The 17,903-nt window shown below is 30.7% G+C and overlaps 3 protein-coding genes across 5 annotated transcripts; 1 reads left to right on the top strand and 2 right to left on the bottom strand.

Moving 5' to 3' along the window:
• Window positions 1–100: 100 nt before the first annotated feature.
• Window positions 101–10,897, bottom strand: LOC105838516 (ribonucleases P/MRP protein subunit POP1). Of its 2 annotated transcripts, XM_012684135.3 has the most exons (5): window positions 10,610–10,897; window positions 10,359–10,522; window positions 5,876–6,018; window positions 2,705–4,216; window positions 101–1,231 (listed from the first exon to the last, which is right to left on the bottom strand). In XM_012684135.3, exons 3-5 carry the CDS (start codon window positions 5,991–5,993, stop codon window positions 189–191), a joined length of 2,673 nt encoding a protein of 890 aa, XP_012539589.1. In that variant the 5' UTR covers window positions 5,994–6,018; window positions 10,359–10,522; window positions 10,610–10,897; the 3' UTR covers window positions 101–188. The 2 variants fall into 2 exon arrangements, with proteins under 2 accessions (XP_012539589.1, XP_036140168.1); XM_036284275.1 differs by having other exon boundaries at window positions 10,359–10,897.
• On the bottom strand, window positions 6,194–10,373 carry LOC105838517. Its single transcript, XM_012684139.3, has 2 exons — window positions 10,275–10,373; window positions 6,194–10,175 (listed from the first exon to the last, which is right to left on the bottom strand). Exon 2 carries the CDS (start codon window positions 10,167–10,169, stop codon window positions 7,767–7,769), a length of 2,403 nt encoding a protein of 800 aa, XP_012539593.1. The 5' UTR covers window positions 10,170–10,175; window positions 10,275–10,373; the 3' UTR covers window positions 6,194–7,766.
• A 949-nt stretch (window positions 10,898–11,846) lies between the features above and the next one.
• On the top strand, window positions 11,847–17,621 carry LOC105838511 (solute carrier family 25 member 40). Of its 2 annotated transcripts, XM_028194551.2 has the most exons (6): window positions 11,847–12,354; window positions 12,761–12,927; window positions 15,769–15,903; window positions 16,019–16,181; window positions 16,276–16,478; window positions 17,235–17,621. In XM_028194551.2, exons 1-6 carry the CDS (start codon window positions 12,234–12,236, stop codon window positions 17,562–17,564), a joined length of 1,119 nt encoding a protein of 372 aa, XP_028050352.1. In that variant the 5' UTR covers window positions 11,847–12,233; the 3' UTR covers window positions 17,565–17,621. The 2 variants fall into 2 exon arrangements, with proteins under 2 accessions (XP_028050352.1, XP_036140291.1); XM_036284398.1 differs by lacking the exon at window positions 12,761–12,927.
• Window positions 17,622–17,903: the final 282 nt, after the last annotated feature.

Raw genomic sequence — 17,903 nt, forward strand, 5'->3', positions numbered from 1 at the left:
ATAGATAAGAGAAAACATAAAAAAATTTTTAATGCAATTTTTAAAAAATTTATTTTATTATCATGTACATTTGTTATATACATTTAATATTTCTTAACCATACATTTCAGATTTTTTTCAATTTTCTCGGTAATATTGTAAAGATTCTGATATAAAATTTTTTTAATTCATCTACAAAACACATTATATCAAACACCTAATATATTCAATTCAGCTAATCTGTACTGTCGTGTTTGAATATTTCTGACAAGAACAATGTTGGACTTTTTGTTAATCATTTCGAGTAATGAGGGCAAAGTGATGTACCCAATGCCGATACCCTTTGCTTGACTGAACGAAAAGTGCCCTAGTGTTATAAATCCCATAACTTCTCTATCGCAGGAATAACGAATTTTTGTACATCTTGGAAGATATAATTCTGACATTTTTACTGATTGATCAGATATAATTTTACGATGTGTTAAAATGGTAATACGTTTATTTTCGTTTGACTTACCGATAGATTCTTCTTTGAGAAACTTTAACGCATTGTCCTTTAACGCTCGATTTTGTCGAACTCTCTGTCGCCTTAGTCGTTTTAACAGCATTAAATGATTCTTTCGTAATGCCTTACGCACTTTTTCGTTCGGATCATTATGACATTTTTCTATAGGTCCAAAATATTTCTTATCATTTCCAAATTTTATTAAATCTTCGGATGTAGGCATACATATAATAGCGAATGTTTTTGGCAATCCTTTCCTTACTATAGATATTTGAACGCGTATTAAACAATTTTTACAATCGTCTAAAATTGAAAAATTAAATTCCGTATTTTGGGCAAGTAATTTTGCGTTTCTATTTTTGATAGAGCAAATATCAGTTTGTAAATGTAATAAAAGTTCCCGATTTCTTAAAACATAAAAATCTTCCTTGCCCGACCAGTCTTTCGTCAAATTTTTCCAGTCGCAGAAAAATGGACTACAAATTCCGAATTTGACAAAATTAACTCTTCTATTTGGTGGATAACAGAAATATCTTTTAATCAACTCCTCTTTTATAAGTAATGCTTCTCTCATGTAGGCAGGACTGTCGGGATCATTAATATCAGGTGCGTTTGGATTCAAACTTTCAAAAGCTATAGATTTTGATTCTCGAAGCGCACCTACTCTTGCACATTGCATTATAAATGCAAGCCAAAACGGCATCGCCCATTTACCTGGTACAATAACATCCATGCCAGACCCAAAACCTGTCAAAACATACATCATTGGATTCTTAATTATAAATCATAAAAATAATCTTAATTATAATCATAGTCATAAAAAAATTGAATAAAAAATTATAAGAATCATCTCATATAAGATTATTTAATAAATTTTTTATGTATAGTCCCAATTTTTTTAGTTATTTCCTTCTTTAAGAATTTTTAATCTTTAGTTGTATAATTTAAATGCGCGAAGTTAGCACCTCATAAAAAAACTTCAGAATTACTTGCATTCAGGATAATTCTACAGTTCCTATAGATAGATTTTAACAATAGTCTTGTCATATTAATTATTTCAATTATATTTTTATAAGTGTGATACTAACTTCTAAAAACACGTGATAGCATCTCATCGTATTTCGCATATATGATTACAGAGAAGTAAAAATCCGTGGAGTTCTATCGTTCAGACACGTTCTGTCAATAGTTCTTATGATTAAACTACGTAGAAAAAAATGTATTATTACAAAATGTGTGTGTACGTGCGTGGACGCGTGCGCATGTGTGTATAGTTATAGAATTTCCACGGATTCCTTAATGATGTACGAAATATGATAAAATGCTATCATGTGTTTTTGGAAGTTAGCATATCATTTAAGATATTCTTAATCATTTTTGCATTGTTAAGAAAAAATAATCAAGGAAACAATTTTATTTTATTTTTTCTCTTTTTTCCCGCAAACACTTTCGTTTTAAAGTTACTAGACACCACAGACGCGCGCTTCGCGCGCACTACTTTACTTTTTACTTTTTAAAAATAAATCACAACGATAATTGTATAGATATAATATCTATACAAATTTAACAGCTGTTAAAATTCAGTCGCAATGACAGCTACTCTTGCAACACGAAGTAAGCGCAGCGAGAGAACCAATCGGCATTGCGGAAAAGCGACAACAACTTCGAGAAATGCGAGCAATCGACTTTACATGCCTTTTTTTAGATATAAGAGAAAAAAACACGTAAAAAATAAGGTTACACCAAAAGTTTGATATTATTACAAAAAATTATCGCAAATTAAAAAAAAACATTTTAATACCTAGTAAAAAATCCTATTTTAATTATTTTTAAAATTTTTGTCCACGATAATGTTTCAAGCTAAATTTCAAAGCAAAACAAATATTTAAAAAACATATATTTTAAATTTATGTAATTTGGGAACAAAATATCGTAGAAATTAAAGATATATTTGAAGCTCTTATCATTTTACAATACATTAAAAAAAATTTCTCTAGTTTTTTTTCACCGACTAAACTTTTCGCGAGATGTGAAAAATTCGCAAGCATTTCCAAACTTTTGGCCAATACTTACACGCATATTACAAATATATAATATTTTACTACATTATTTTTATATATTTTATGTCATTAAAATATCTTTCATTTAAACAAATAATTAATAAAATAAAAATGCAAATAAAAATATATTAGAATTAAAAATTTTATATATAATATATACCTGTTATAGTTCCAGGTCTCTGAATAAGAAGTATAGGTATTTTCGCCATAATATTCTCGTTATAAAATCGGTCATTTGCTATACCAGGTACAAGACATTCACTTCTGAGTTTATTAATAGTGCCTGTAGGCACGCAAGAATTGCTAACGATATGACGTATTTCAGTCTCCCAAATAGGAGAACAATTACAATTAGATACAGGTTGATAAATTTGAACTAAATTAGAAAGTGTTTTTGTTACTTCAGTATTACATTTCGTTCTTTTCTCAAGTAAGTAGAAACGTGGATCTAAAACGGTCACTCCTATAATCATACTTGATGGTAAATCATTCGACGATTCCAGAGACTTCAGTGTTTGCCACAATTGTTCTTGTACTTCAAAAGCCTTCATATTTTTCTGTTTCTTATAATAATTAATATACCATGCCTTTTTACTAAGTTCTATATTCAAATATTTGGCAGTGTTATCTTCATTTATTTTGGTCGGAAAGTGAGAGGGCGATGAAACGTAATATGAAAGTTTGGAAAAGGGACCCACAATCTTCTTTGTAGATTGCGCAATATCATTGTCTATCGATATTTTACTCATGTCTATCATCTTATTACCTGATGAACTGTCATTATCTTCTGGAGCAATGTGAGTCGAAAGTTCTAACTTATTCAAGGATGGCAATTGTAACGCTCTTGTCAGTACTTTTAGAGCCAATGTCCCATGAAGCCGAAATCTATTCAACGCACCTCTTAATATGGTCATTTTACAACCTGCGTCATTCACATATGAACAATTCAAGCCATGGATGGTGTCGGTTGCATCTTGTTCAACGTCATTTCGCTTAAATTCAAAACTCGATATAATTTCGCTCAGAAAATCATCGTAGAAGGCAGGATGCACCCAGATCCATATAGTCCTAATATCCACTTGAACGTCCGATTCAATCGGTTGCCAAAAAAACTCTACATTACCAATCGGAGAATGTGGGTAACCGTCTTTCTTGAAAAACATCAAAGTGCCCTCTTTATAGCCGTTAATATACTTTTTTGCCGCAAAAGTCAATGTCGACTGATTACAGTGTGCTCTCAAAGTTGTCTTCAATAAATTTTCCTCACCTGTGATTTCGACACAGGTATAGTAGGAAACATCCTGTAAGAGGCAGTACTTTACGACGGCTCGATAATTAGCTCTAAAACACCTGTCGTTTGGATAATTGGCAATTCTATATCCCCATTTGTCGATCATATGAAAGCGTTTTGCATGCCAGATATGCGTTTCCAACCAGATCTTGTTGCACTGCCTGCGATTATATTCGGACAGTAAATTGCGTGGTCTTCTACGATGCTTCCGAGATGGCCGTTTTTTCACTGATGGCTTTTTGCCATTTGCTGATTTTGCCATTTGTGCTTTGTGCGCCTCTCGCAACCTACGTGGCATTCTTTTGGAATTGTGAGACATGACACGTCTACGCATGTATATAGGAAGCTTCTGATGTATCAACTTGTTATGCTGAGGATTCTCTGTAAGAAATAATTATCAGTATTTAATATACATATTAAGTTTGTTTAGATAGAAAATATAATCATAAATTGTTATACATATATAACTGGAATTTACAAAATTATCTTTAAAAAAAATTAAAAAGTGACGTTAAGTATGTGTTCTTCTAAAAAAAGATTTATATCAAATTCAAGTAATATCTTTAATTTTTAATAAAATACAAAAGACAATGAGTTCTCGGAAGTCCTCTTTCTTTTTTACACACACACACACACACACACACACACACACACACACACACACACACACACACACACACACACACACACAAAGAACTTTTACATTTTAACATATAAATGATATTGTTTCTCTCAATGGTCTCTCAAAATATTCTATTGTATATATAATAATTTTTTGGAATATTCTCTCATTTTCTTTAAGTTATTGAAAATAGTATAGTAATCACTTAATATATGTTATATATATATGTGTGTGTGTGTGTGTGTGTGTGTGTGTGTATCAAATTTAGCACATGGAACTTAAATTTATTACAATTAAAACTCATATTAACATGTTAATGACAATAGATAACTTATAAAACAAAGACTTTAAGAAAAACTATAATACTTCAATAACTTTAAACTTTAAAATAACAGCCAATAAAACTTTTTAATTCAATTTACAACAATTTAATTAATAACTATATAGTTAAAATTAAAACATAATTAACATCTTGGAAAACAATTGGAATATATTTGTGGAAGACAGTAAAAATATAATTTTACAACTTTTTGTGGAAAAACGAAAAGAGATATAGAAGTTATGTTTAGTCCATTGTAAAGATAATACTTTTCTTTATTTGAAATGTTATTAAAAAAATAATATAAAATAATCTCACATTCAAGCTTTCTTAAATCATGCTTTAAAAAAAGCATGACAACTATCTTGAAGATGTAGATACTTGATGGATAAGCTTGTAATTTTACCTACTTTTTCTAGGCATTAAAAATTAATGCTTGACAAATGATTTTTTTACAATTCTAAGTTTTTTGATGTAATCAAAGAACAAATATAATTTATAATAAAAACCTATTATCCTGACTTCAAGTACTAGATTTGTTTTTTTTTAAGAGTATTTAATGTACCTTTAGCCTACTTAGGCTGCATTCCGATATTTACTGTCAGTATTAAAAATCTACAGTATATGTAACGTAAACTATAGATTTTCAGTACTGGCAGTGAATATCAGAACGCAGCCTCAATGTATTCTAGCTATTTGGACATCCCTAGATTTATTTCAACTTTATAAAAGTTATATCATTTTAGAAAAGCATATAACTTTTACTATTAGATAAATTTGACTTCTCTATCTCTTCCCATTTTTTGCACAAAAAATTCTCAAAGTTAAATTTTGTTTTTTAATTTTATGTGTATGTATCTTAAGTTTCGGTAATTATTACAAACTGCTGCAGCTCAGAGATTTTTTTAAGAACTTTTCTTGAAAATATAAGAAACTTGGATAATTATTCAGTTTAGTGACTACATCGATATTTGAATATAAGTCACTAAACTGAATAATTACCTAAGTTTCTTATATTTTCAAGAACAGTTCTTCAAAAAATCTCTAACTGAGCTGCAGCAGTTTGTATAGACAAAATATTAAAAATATTGTAGTATACCTATCGAAGATGTCATCGCAGCAATTTCATGGGCTCGTGCAGAGACGAAGTTCATAATAGACACCTCATGTGGGAGTTGGAATTCTCCTAAGAACTCGCCAAATTGTTTCTTCTTCATGATGTCTAATTTTGCAAATAACTACCTATCGGTTTACCACGTGTATATTTAAATGTATGTAAATATATGTTTAAACATATATCACAAATATTTACGTTTTTCATAGAAAATCATGAATCAATGAAATTGTAAGCACAGAATAACAAGAAATATATTTTCCGATTTCTGTATTATTATCGTTTACTTCCATTCACCATAGGTTTTTTTTGCCAAATTTGCAAACAGATATGGGATATGTATTTTCTTATGATTTTATGACCCTACTAAGATTTGTACTTTTTAAATTATTCTCCCTATTTTATGAACTGTTATATTTTAAAAGCATTTAAGAGTATTTCTTTTTATCAAAGAAAAGCCCATAAAAGCCTGAGAGCGATCACCATAGCCTTTTTCGTGCGACGAAACGTGGATCACGTGAATGTGCGTGGATGTAGCATCAGCGCCAAACAGAGATGTGTGTCAAATGTGAAACTACATACTAGTACGTGCTAGTACGTACCATATACACTTTTCGACAATGCCCTAGTTTACACCGAGCACTTGGTACGCGTATCAAGTGCATTCCACTTAAAGCTCGCAACGACCGTGGAATCATTTCATCCTTTATGTTCCAAGAATTTTCGTAAATCCTTAATTATTTAAAACTATTATATACATATATGTACTATTGTATTTACAAGCTTACGTCAGTCTAATCTATCATCTATATCGGATTTATCAGTTACGAATTTTTAAAGGTAGTAAAAAACGTGTTTTCCGAAAATTTTCAGAAAATGAGAGTGAAGAAATGAAAGAGACAACTGTGCGAGAAAGAGAGTAAATGTCTGTTAGCTTTTTCTATTTGCCAATTTAAAACATTAAAATTTGTTAAATAAAGTTTAATTCACAAAATAAATTAAAGTACTTTTGCTTTGGATAACTTACAAGAAAAATATTTAGTCTTTTTTTTATCGCTCTCGTTCTTGCAATACACTTTGGCAACACTTAAAAAATTTATATCGAATAACTCTAGCAGTAACACATAAATATTTAAAATAAAAAGAAAACAAATGTCGAACATGCACCAATACGCATACAATGGATGATTAAGACCATCATTTTTATGTAGTTCAAATAAAATAAATATATATTTAAAGTTTGAGGAAAGCGAGATAGAAAGTTTTAATGCAGTTTAGTGCGGCGACAAAAACAGCTCTTTTGAAACATTTTTAGATACTCAAAAGTCTTATGACATCTTAAGGCTTGCGACATATAGAAAAATATGAGCAATAAGACGTAAACAGTAAAAAATTAATCATTTATAGTGAATGGGATGTTTACTAAAATCCAAAAAGACTTTCCTAAGAAATTCCGTTTTTTTAGGAATTTTATTCAAAGTTCCAAGTATGATTAGAGAACTCTTTAATGTAATTTTTGAAATGAATTTCAAAACATTTTGAAGATTTACATTCATCGATTTTTGAAATAAATTTTATTATATATTTTAATGTTTTCTTTATTATATATAGCACACACATACAATAATAAAGACAAATTACTTAAGCTTTAAATATTAAAGAGAAAGTATTTTTTAAAAATAATATGAACTAAATAGCGTATGACTCGTTTTTTCCAGTAATAAACACCCTGAGTCTCAAGTAAGACAATAACATGAGCCATAGTAATTAAAAAATATTTATTATTCTACCATTTACATCTTACTACTTGCGTTTTTCTACATGCCACTAGTCTAAAACGTCTTATGTCTCGCCTTGGACATGTATGCTGTTTGGGTTATTGTGTATTGTCATTTGAAGAGGAACCAGCAATATCATTATCATTATCATTATCATTATCATTATCATTATCACTATCACTAGCATTACCATTATTAACATTTGCGACATGTAACTGATGATTACGCTTTTGCCCATTGTTTTTTTTATGTATATTAGTATACAATTTGTCTGAAGACATAAGATCAAAGTGATCATTGTTAATCTTCATACTCAAAACAGTTTCCCCTCTTGTTTCCAATGCCGATTGTAGCACACAGATCGCGTTTACAGCAGCCGATGACAACTTGTTTCGTTTCTTCGTTTTAACATTCGACAGAAAAGAATATATCCTTTCTGGGTCAGCATTTGAATTTGGCATTGATCTAACGGAATTTAAGAGAATCGTGAGATGTGGATACTTAATCTCGTTATTTGGATATCGGCTTTGCAGGATTTGTTTCCACATGTCGTCGAAATTCAATTGCAACAAATTCTTCTTCTCTGTTATTGTGAAATCTGAGTTCAGCGAGAACCATTCTTTCTTTAAACCGTTTCTGTCGTAATTACCAATTATTGTGGCAATGAATGAAAGGTCATTATATAATCCTTTTCTATCTGTATTTAATAAAGCTGAATGCGGTTGCAGAACTTCCAATTTCTTTAAAAATATATTGTTAACCGGTAGTCTTTTGCAGATTTCTTCGGCCACCGTCACGTAGAATTGCAGACAGTTCTTCCGAATGATTGGAATCATGTTTATGTATCCGTTGGTCATCAATTGACAAAGATATTCCTCGCACTCCTTTCCTAAAATAATGTCGTCAAGTACTCTGTAATTTTCAGCTCTATGAAATACTATGTTTGGCAGATTTTTCAAAATTTCTGGCTTTAAAAACTTTTTACAAATTTCAGTTAGAAGAGCCAACGACTTCGATTGTAGCAGATGAATTCTCGTTTCCACGACATTAAAGAAGGCGTTGAACTCGTTAAAAAAACACAAAACGTATTTTAGAAACAACAAGTATGCCTTTATATCCACGTTCTGCATAATATACAATAAGTTTTCGCCGTTCCTCGTCTTCTCAATCATGATTATCTCCTCCAAGATGTGTTTTATGCTGTCCCAAAATTTGAGGAGTTTCTCGACACATGTATAGTGTGAGAGCCATCGTGTTTCGGACAGCTTCAGGATCGCGTGATTTTTCTCATGAAAGCATTCACAGAAGTCACGAAAAGTGGCCGATCGCTTGTGACCTGGCTTGACGTTCGACTTGATATAATTGGCGACTTTCTTTAGGAACTCCTCGCAAACTTGGGGTATCTTGGCACACGCGGCGTGCGCGATCAAGGCAACTGATTGGCATGGACAGGATAGTATCAGTACGTTCTCGCACATCTCTTCCAATTTCTTCTTGAAGTGCTTGCCGGTGATGATGGATGCGTTGTCGTCGCACAGCAGGGAAACGACGTTTGACAGGGGTATTCCAAGCTTCAACATCTCATGCTTGAATTCGTTGAACAATTTCTCCGCGTTGCACTCAGTCATGTCGATGTCGATCAGCTTCACCAACTGCGAGTGCACGTCAAAGGTCTCAGGATTGACGTATCGCACAAAGAAATGAAACATCCGTCTCTTTTCATTCGATATGTCTGATGTCTCATCAATAAAGATCGAAAATCGCGGATTTTTGCTTTGATTAATATTTTTCACGAGACAATCCGTCTCAACTGGGCACAATACGTTCGTGATAATGTTCGTGCACTTTGTGCGGCCCATACTCATACACTTTAGCACGTTGGGATCCTTACCCAAGTCCTTGAAGAAATCAAGCAGCTCTTTCGCCGTCTCGTGTGGGATATTCTTGTCGGCGATCAGAGCGGCGTAACGGATCTCCGCCGACTTTTTTCGCTCCTCGAATCGCAGATACGTTTCGTCAATCGGCACATCCAACTCCTTGTTCAGCTCGATCGGCTTCATGTGTTTCCCAGCGTTGTCTTTGTGTATTTTGGACTCCCCGTGACGATAAATTTGTGACAGACCACCAGACACGGCCTTGTCACAGAAGGTACAAAAAAACATGTTTGAGTTCTGCTGCACCTCACACAGCCATGGCCTGAACTCCTCGATCTCCAGCCACTGTTGCCTGAACGCCTTTTTGCGAAATAGCTTCTTCTTTGAGTTTTCATTGTCCCTTTTGGATGGATCCTTCCCAATGTTTCCTTTGTGATGTGCCGATTCTGCGTGCCTCGAGATATGCGATAACGAGCTACATGAAAAATTCTTGTTGCATACAATACAATGGAAGAGACTGTTGTCATCGGGCACTCGGCGTATCCAAAATTTGAAACGCTCGTCGCTGAGCCAAGCATCTAGAAAGCCTCGCTTACTCTTCCTTTTCAGTTCATCATCTGTTTCCATGCTAAACTAAAAATGCAAAGGAACGAAGGATAAAAAAAAATACTGTGATAAACGGAATTATAATTGACTAAGCAGATTGAATATAAAATATCCAAATGCAAAGACCTTCGCCGCTGCAACGGACCGCACTAGAACTCACTATCTCGCTTTCACCAAACTTCAAATGTATATCTATTTCATTTTACGTACGAGTGTTGTACATCGGTTTGTCTCTGCGAGGGATAATTAATCTGATGCAATATATTTCGAGAAACAGGTTAGTGTTTAAATGCTCACAGCATGAGTCCGTCCCATGTGTTTACGCAAACCGGCTACAAGTAACGACATAACCTAAATGTGATTTTATGTCCACTCTGATCTTCGTAAAATAAAGATTCTTTAATTAGCTGAGAACGTAATTCCTTTTTTTTTATTGTATCTCAATCTTAAAAATTACCGACCTCAAAGAATTAAAGTTACAGTACGTCACGCTTTTAAAGAGAGCCAGAGTGTGGCGGAGTCTCTTTTGAGGCTAAAGGAGCACTCTCGATATCCCATAAAATACGGTTTATGTCAAGTTTATGTCAAGAAATCTGTATTCTAACCCGCAACAACAAACGCAAAAAACATACTCGCAAGTCACAAAATGATAAGATATTTGAATAATATAATATAAATGCATCAATCCAGAGTTGTTGGATTGTAGATCATGACGAGACCTTGGGTACGTTCCGTTTCACGCATGATACGCATGATCCATCGTTCATCCTTGTTGTTTGTCAAACGTTAAACAAGGATGAACAATGCATTATGCGCATCATGCGTTGAAACGGAACGCAGCCCTTCATATCTTCATTGGTCTGTTCTTTTTAGCTGCACTAGCGCTTGCGACGCGATAGACCAAAGAGTAAAGGCCCTCACACATGAATTGACATAACCATAACGTAAGGTTTTGACGCGTCGGATTGGGCGACCATAACCGTAACCTGCCATACCGGCTAATTCAAGTACGTGATTGGTCGAAACCTTACTGTTACGGTTATGTCAATTCATGTGTGAGGGCCTTAAGCCCGAAACAATAGATGTAGTAAGCCTTATGCCATAAGAAATTGACCAATTATAATTGAATGTGAGAAGAATAAACAAATATAATTGGTTAATTCCTTAGGACTTAAGGCTTACTACACCTATTGTAGATCTGGGGCTCGAATCTTGAATTTATTTGCAAGAGAAACGTATGCGCAAATACTCACTCTAACAGAACAGTTGCAAATTTATTGGTTAAAAACAATACGACAGCCAATAAATTTCCAACTTTTCTGTAAGATTAGACTTTGCGTTTCTCTTGCGAATAAATTCAAGAATCAAGCCCCTGGGCCCCGATTCTTGAATTCATTCGCAAGAAAACGTATGCGCAAATACCCGTTCTAACAGAAAAGTTGCAAGTTTATTGGTTAAAAGCCATACGATAGACAATAAATTTTCAATTTTTCTGTAAGAACAGAATTTGCGAATACGTGTCTCTTGCAAATGAATTCAAGAATCGAGCCCCAGAATTGAATTGAATTTAACTTTTTCCGTGCGGCAAAAGATTTGGTTGGTTATCGCATCAACTTCCGCCACGCGACAAGTGTTTTCGCGTGCAGTGTGCAGGAGCCAATAGCATCAAATAGCATTTGCTTATAGCACATGCGCAACTTTATTGCATGAAATTTCAGCTTTAGATTTATTATAGACTTTTTAGCGAATAATTTTCGTAGCAAAAAAAAATTAAGTAACATCTCATTCATGTAAAACTTTTCTAAAAAGAAATTATATGATCGTTATCAAGAAATTTTATCAATCTGAATTTGATTAACGAGGTTAGATCTGATGTAAGAAATATCAGGTATGCGTAAATGAAGTTAATTGAGAAGTTTAGTATGTAATTATTACATACTGAAGAAAAAAGCGAGCTATTGCAGGCCTATAATCATGTCACATGTTGTCTGTTCTGTCGACGTATCATGTCGATGACTTGCTCTTTAAAGTTATCACTGGAAAGTTTTGTATGTTGATATAACTTAAAGTGAAATTATTTTTACGATGAATAAATTAAACAATATATCAAACGCACGCGTCGATTTGGATGATCCAAGATTTCGTATTAGACCGTATCAACAAATTGTGGCTTCTTGCACCGGCGCATTTATCACATCGGTCTTTGGTAAGTTTATATGCAAACAATACTAAAAATGATGACGAAATAAATGTATAATTTATGACTTTTTAATTCTCAGTAATATATTTACATAATAATTTACAAAAGATTTATTATTTTGAGAGTATAAATACATTCTATATTAAATAATAATTAAAAAAATACTATTTAGAGTATATTATCCTAGTAGTTTCAGACTATTATGCCATCTTGAAATGTATCAAGTTGTAAGCTAACAAAAATTGTCAAGGTTGCAATTTGTTGCAACTATTGTATATCATATCTCTTTAAAGTTAAATCTAGTATTTATATATTTTTTATTTTTAAAATATTTGTTTTAATTTTTTAATTTCTTACATATTTTTTTATAAATATTATTTTGAATGTTTATATACTTTTTCTAATATTTTAGTGACTCCACTGGATGTGGTAAAAATACGTCTTCAAACGCAGCAGAAAGCGATGCTTTCCAATAAATGTTTCTTATATTGTAATGGTTTAATGGATCATTTATGTCCTTGTAGTAATGGCAATATGCCTGAATGGATGAGAAGAAATGGAAAATTTAATGGCACAATTGTATGTAACTACATAATTATGACATAATTAAAATTCTTTATTTTTATATTAAATTATGATATTTGAAAAATATAAAATTATATAAATCTTTTTTAAAATATATTAGAAACAAATTAAGGATGTATCGGACTGAGGTTCAAAATGGTACAGTTGCTAAAAATTTGTGAAATTGTTCTTTCAGTTTCCCTAATGTACTGCAAAAATTGAAAACGTATCCACTAAACGGTTGCTGAGTTATAACTATTTTAATATTCACTGATTTTACATAGTATCTTTTTCTATCTTATGGAAAAAGACGATCTTGACGGATGAAACAGTTAAAAAAATATATAAGAAATAGTACCAGTGTTTTGAATTTTTTTGTACATCTAGTATATGAATAGAAAAAAATATCTGCCAAGTTTCAATTATTTTCACTACACCGTTTTAAAGAAATAAAATATAACTTGAGATAATTGTGCATTTTCACTGTCAAAAGTTTAAACTCATAAGTGAAAAAAATTGCAAATATGTGAAAAATACCTTTGTAAGAGTAAAAATAAGACTCCAACTATCGTTCAAGTTTCTTACATCTAGATTTACTATGCATTAGGCGTAGATATTTAAGTATTTCAAATTTCATGCACTTTTGTCTAAGATTGTATGTCCGATACATCCTTAACACTCTATAACAACTTTTTATAGTAACTTTTTAATTAAGTATATTTTAATAACTAGGCAGGGCTAATAAGCATCTATAGAATCAAAACAGAGAGCCTTGAAAAATAGAAGTATAAAATGAAAAAATTGTTAAATATAATATTTTTAAATTTTGCTGATGTACTCTTAAGTTTGAAGTCTCGAAATTAATACAAAATACATTAAACTTTGTCTTTATTTGATATTTGCAAGATACTTATGAGTTTGAATTAACTGAGTCATATCTTAATAATAATATTGATTTTCAAATATTTTTCAGTTTTCCTGTTTCTATTGTTTTGTATAAAAATTTTAGCAAATTGAAATTAATTAAAAATTATTTAAGACTATTTAACTGTTGATTTGTTGAATAAAAATCCTATTGTCCAATTTCAGTTATTTTTATTGAATAATGAAAAGTATAATAAGGTTTTTTTTAATTTAAAAATGATCAAATAAGAAAAATGTAAACCAAGCCAGTATTATAAAAAATTAACAATGAAAGCAAACGCTATTATTGAGCATTATCAGTATGCTATGATCCTATTATTATTAGGTCATCTTCAATGTGTTGTTAAAATTATATCTTATTATAACGGATTATGAAAGCATTATAAAAGTTGAATTAGATAAAAATAAAACTTTGAAGCACATTCTTGATTCATTGTTTAGTAGCTTTAATAATTTTTCTGTGTAATCAATTTATTAAGGCTCGACTCTGATATATTCCGATCTAGATATACTCTGAATCAAAAATGTGCTTTAAAGTTTTATTTTTATCTAATTCAACTTTTGTTATGCTTTAATTTGTAATCCACTAGGATAAGACATAATTTTAAATTTAACATACTGAGGTTAACATAACTTAATAATAAGGTTGAAACATCTGTTAATTACTTATAAACAATATTAGCAGTACATCCAGCTTGATTTATATGCTTTTACGTTTAGTTTTAATTGAATATAATATGAAAAATATTAGTTATGATATATAATCGATAAATTTGTTGAAATAAAAAATATAATTAAAATATTTTTATTTGTATACTTTAATACATGCGCATAATATTTTACATTTCTTATGAGTACAAAAATTATTTATAAATAATTATTACATATTGTATTTGTTTTATTTTTTTATCCTATCGAAAAAGAGGCTCCTAAAAATAAAGTTTTCCTGAGGACATATGAAAAGCTAACTTGTGGCTCTGGTATTGTTTGTAATATAGTTTAACACACGCACGCACACACACACACGCACGCACGCACGCACGCACACACACACACACACACACACACACACACACACACACACACACACACACAATCTTTATTCTCTTCAGTAATACAAATCGCCAGAAGAAAGGGACTTGGTTTACAAAATATCTAAAACACTCATTCCTCCATCCATCCACTCTTTTATCTTTCTATCTGCTCTAGCCTCAACGCTGTTCTTATTTTATTATCGCATAATACTTCTAGCTCATTACACTAATATACTAAATCTATAATACGATTTTAACAATAACTGTATCTAATACAATAACATAAATAACTGCAGGTGATGATAATATAAATATTATAAAACCATTCTACATATAATGTTCGTATCATTACAGTTTTTTTCTTTCTTTACAGTCTTCTTTCTTATCACATAAAGCATAAGTTCTATACATATCGCCCTGTTCTCCTACTATATCTCTTCTTCAAATTAAATCTCTCCCTACTCTCTATTACCTTTATTCCTTTACTATTTCCTTTCCCCTTTCTTTCTCTTTCCAAAATTTCGTTAAGACTTTTTCTTTTCTTTGATCTAATCTTTTTCTTTTATCCATTGTTACATAGTTTAATATATTTAAAAAATTATTTGATATAAATATTTATTAATAAACATCTATAAATCTTAATGAATCTTATTATAAGGTTCAGTTTTGATTAGGAAAGAATATAGATCAAATTACATGTATTATAAATATGGAAAAAGAACTTTGATATATTTTATCAATTTATATTATCATATACGCATAACATAAGTCTATAAAAAACAAATTTAATTCAACAAAAGGTCCAAGAAAAAAGATTCATATAATTATTTGCTTCTGATGTCATAATTTGAGTCTTAATAGTATAATATTAACATCTCTTGCTTTAATTAATTTTCAGGATGCTTTAATAAAAATAAGTAAAACAGAAGGTGTGACATCATTATGGAGTGGGTTGAGTCCTACTCTTGTTCTAGCTGTACCTGCAACTGTTGTATACTTTGTTTCGTATGAACAATTAAGATTATATCTTAAGGTATTTTAAGTATTATTATTTTATTGTGATAACACTTTATTTTTAATTTATTTAATAAACATACAGGATGCATAAAAATTGTACTTATAATATTCAATATATTATTATTTTTTAGGACATGTACAATAGAGACTTTAAAAAGAAGGGAACTAATGTGGAACAACCCTTTTGGATTCCTATTTTAGCTGGTGGCACAGCACGAATTTGGGCTGCGACACTGGTGAGTCCATTGGAGTTGATACGAACAAAAATGCAATCACAGAAACTAAGTTATGCAGGTAGGATCAAGGATAAGTTAACAATATAATATCAACCTAAATTGTAACAAAGTTTAAAATAAAGTTTTGATCAAATATGTTCTATATATTCCAGAAATAACACAGGCATTGAAAATGGTTGTGAAATACAGTGGCATTTCTGGCTTATGGATGGGATTGTGTTCGACTCTTCTTCGTGATGTTCCTTTTAGTGCTATATACTGGTTAAATTATGAGACTATAAAGAGACTGTATACTTCATACAGTACACAGCAAACTTTTACTTTTAATCTGGCAGCAGGAGCTATATCTGGATCTGTACGTATTTTATATAAAAATACAGGTATCCCTCTACTTTATCTCGACTTATGAATTTTTAGACTTATAATTGGCATGCTTTAAAAAACTAGTAGTAGATTATAGTAATGAAACTGATTGAACACTCATTAATTAGTGATTTAAATTAAATATTCATTTTATAAAATGCAGTTAAAAAGCAATATTTTTTTAAGTATTTTAAATAATATTTTATCTTAAGAATTCTTAACATAAAATTTAGCATTATATATATATATATATATATATATATATATATTTAGATTTATATATAATATTATAGTACATATGTGTGCACTATATTATATTAGGAATTATTTGTAAAAAATGCTTTTTAATTGTATTTGCACTTGTAGGTTACACACACACACACGCACGCACGCGCGCGCGCGCGCGCACACACACACACACACACACACACACACAGTCTGTGTTGAAATATTAATTTTATAATACTAAATTATATTACCAAATCTCATTTTTTTAAACTATTTTTGTTTTGTCATTTCTTAAATAAAGATCTATAATCATAATGTAATTATTTTGTATTTATATGTATATAAATAATATTTTATTTATATGAACAATAAATGTTACTTGACTTACATAATCAATTCAATTTTATGACAAAATTCTCAAAACGTGATCTTATCATGAGTAAAGGGTACTTGAATTACCAATTGTTACAATACTCTTTATATTCTACAAAGATATACTAAATTGTAAACATTCTTGCAGATAGCAGCATTTGTTACTATTCCGTTTGATGTGGTAAAAACACACAGGCAAATTGAAATAGGCGAAAAAGAAATTTATTCAGATAAACCTATTCGTAGCAGTACTACATGGACCATAATACAAAGGATCTATCATCAAAATGGATTGAAAGGTTTATTCACAGGACTAACACCACGTTTGGTGAAAGTGGCTCCAGCCTGTGCAATTATGATCGCGACTTTCGAACATGGCAAACGTTTTTTCCAATCGTATAATGCTAGAAAGGCTTTTGAAGTTGAAATTGAACATGATGTACATTTATTGCAACACAAATCACAAAGTACGAAATGATATGCTTGCTACAAGCTAGTGTACAAAGCTATAATAAACTTTAGTTTTGTTCTTTAATTGTATAATTATTAATTTAGATAAGCTTTTATTTTTTATAATTTTGATCACAATTTTATCACTCAAAATACAATTTAAAGAAGAAAAAAAATTACTTTACTAAAAAATCTAATTAATAATTAATCGTTATTATATAGTTAATTTTTATATTTAAAGATCTAGTCTATCTAATCTAGTCTAAAGCGTAAAAAAATGGTCTATATTTGGCAATTAAGAAAACTGCATGTATCTGTGCACTTTTACACATTTACTTATATATTTACTTATTTACATCTATAAATG

Source organism: Monomorium pharaonis, chromosome 3, assembly GCF_013373865.1.
Source record: "Monomorium pharaonis isolate MP-MQ-018 chromosome 3, ASM1337386v2, whole genome shotgun sequence".
NCBI lineage: Eukaryota > Metazoa > Arthropoda > Insecta > Hymenoptera > Formicidae > Monomorium > Monomorium pharaonis.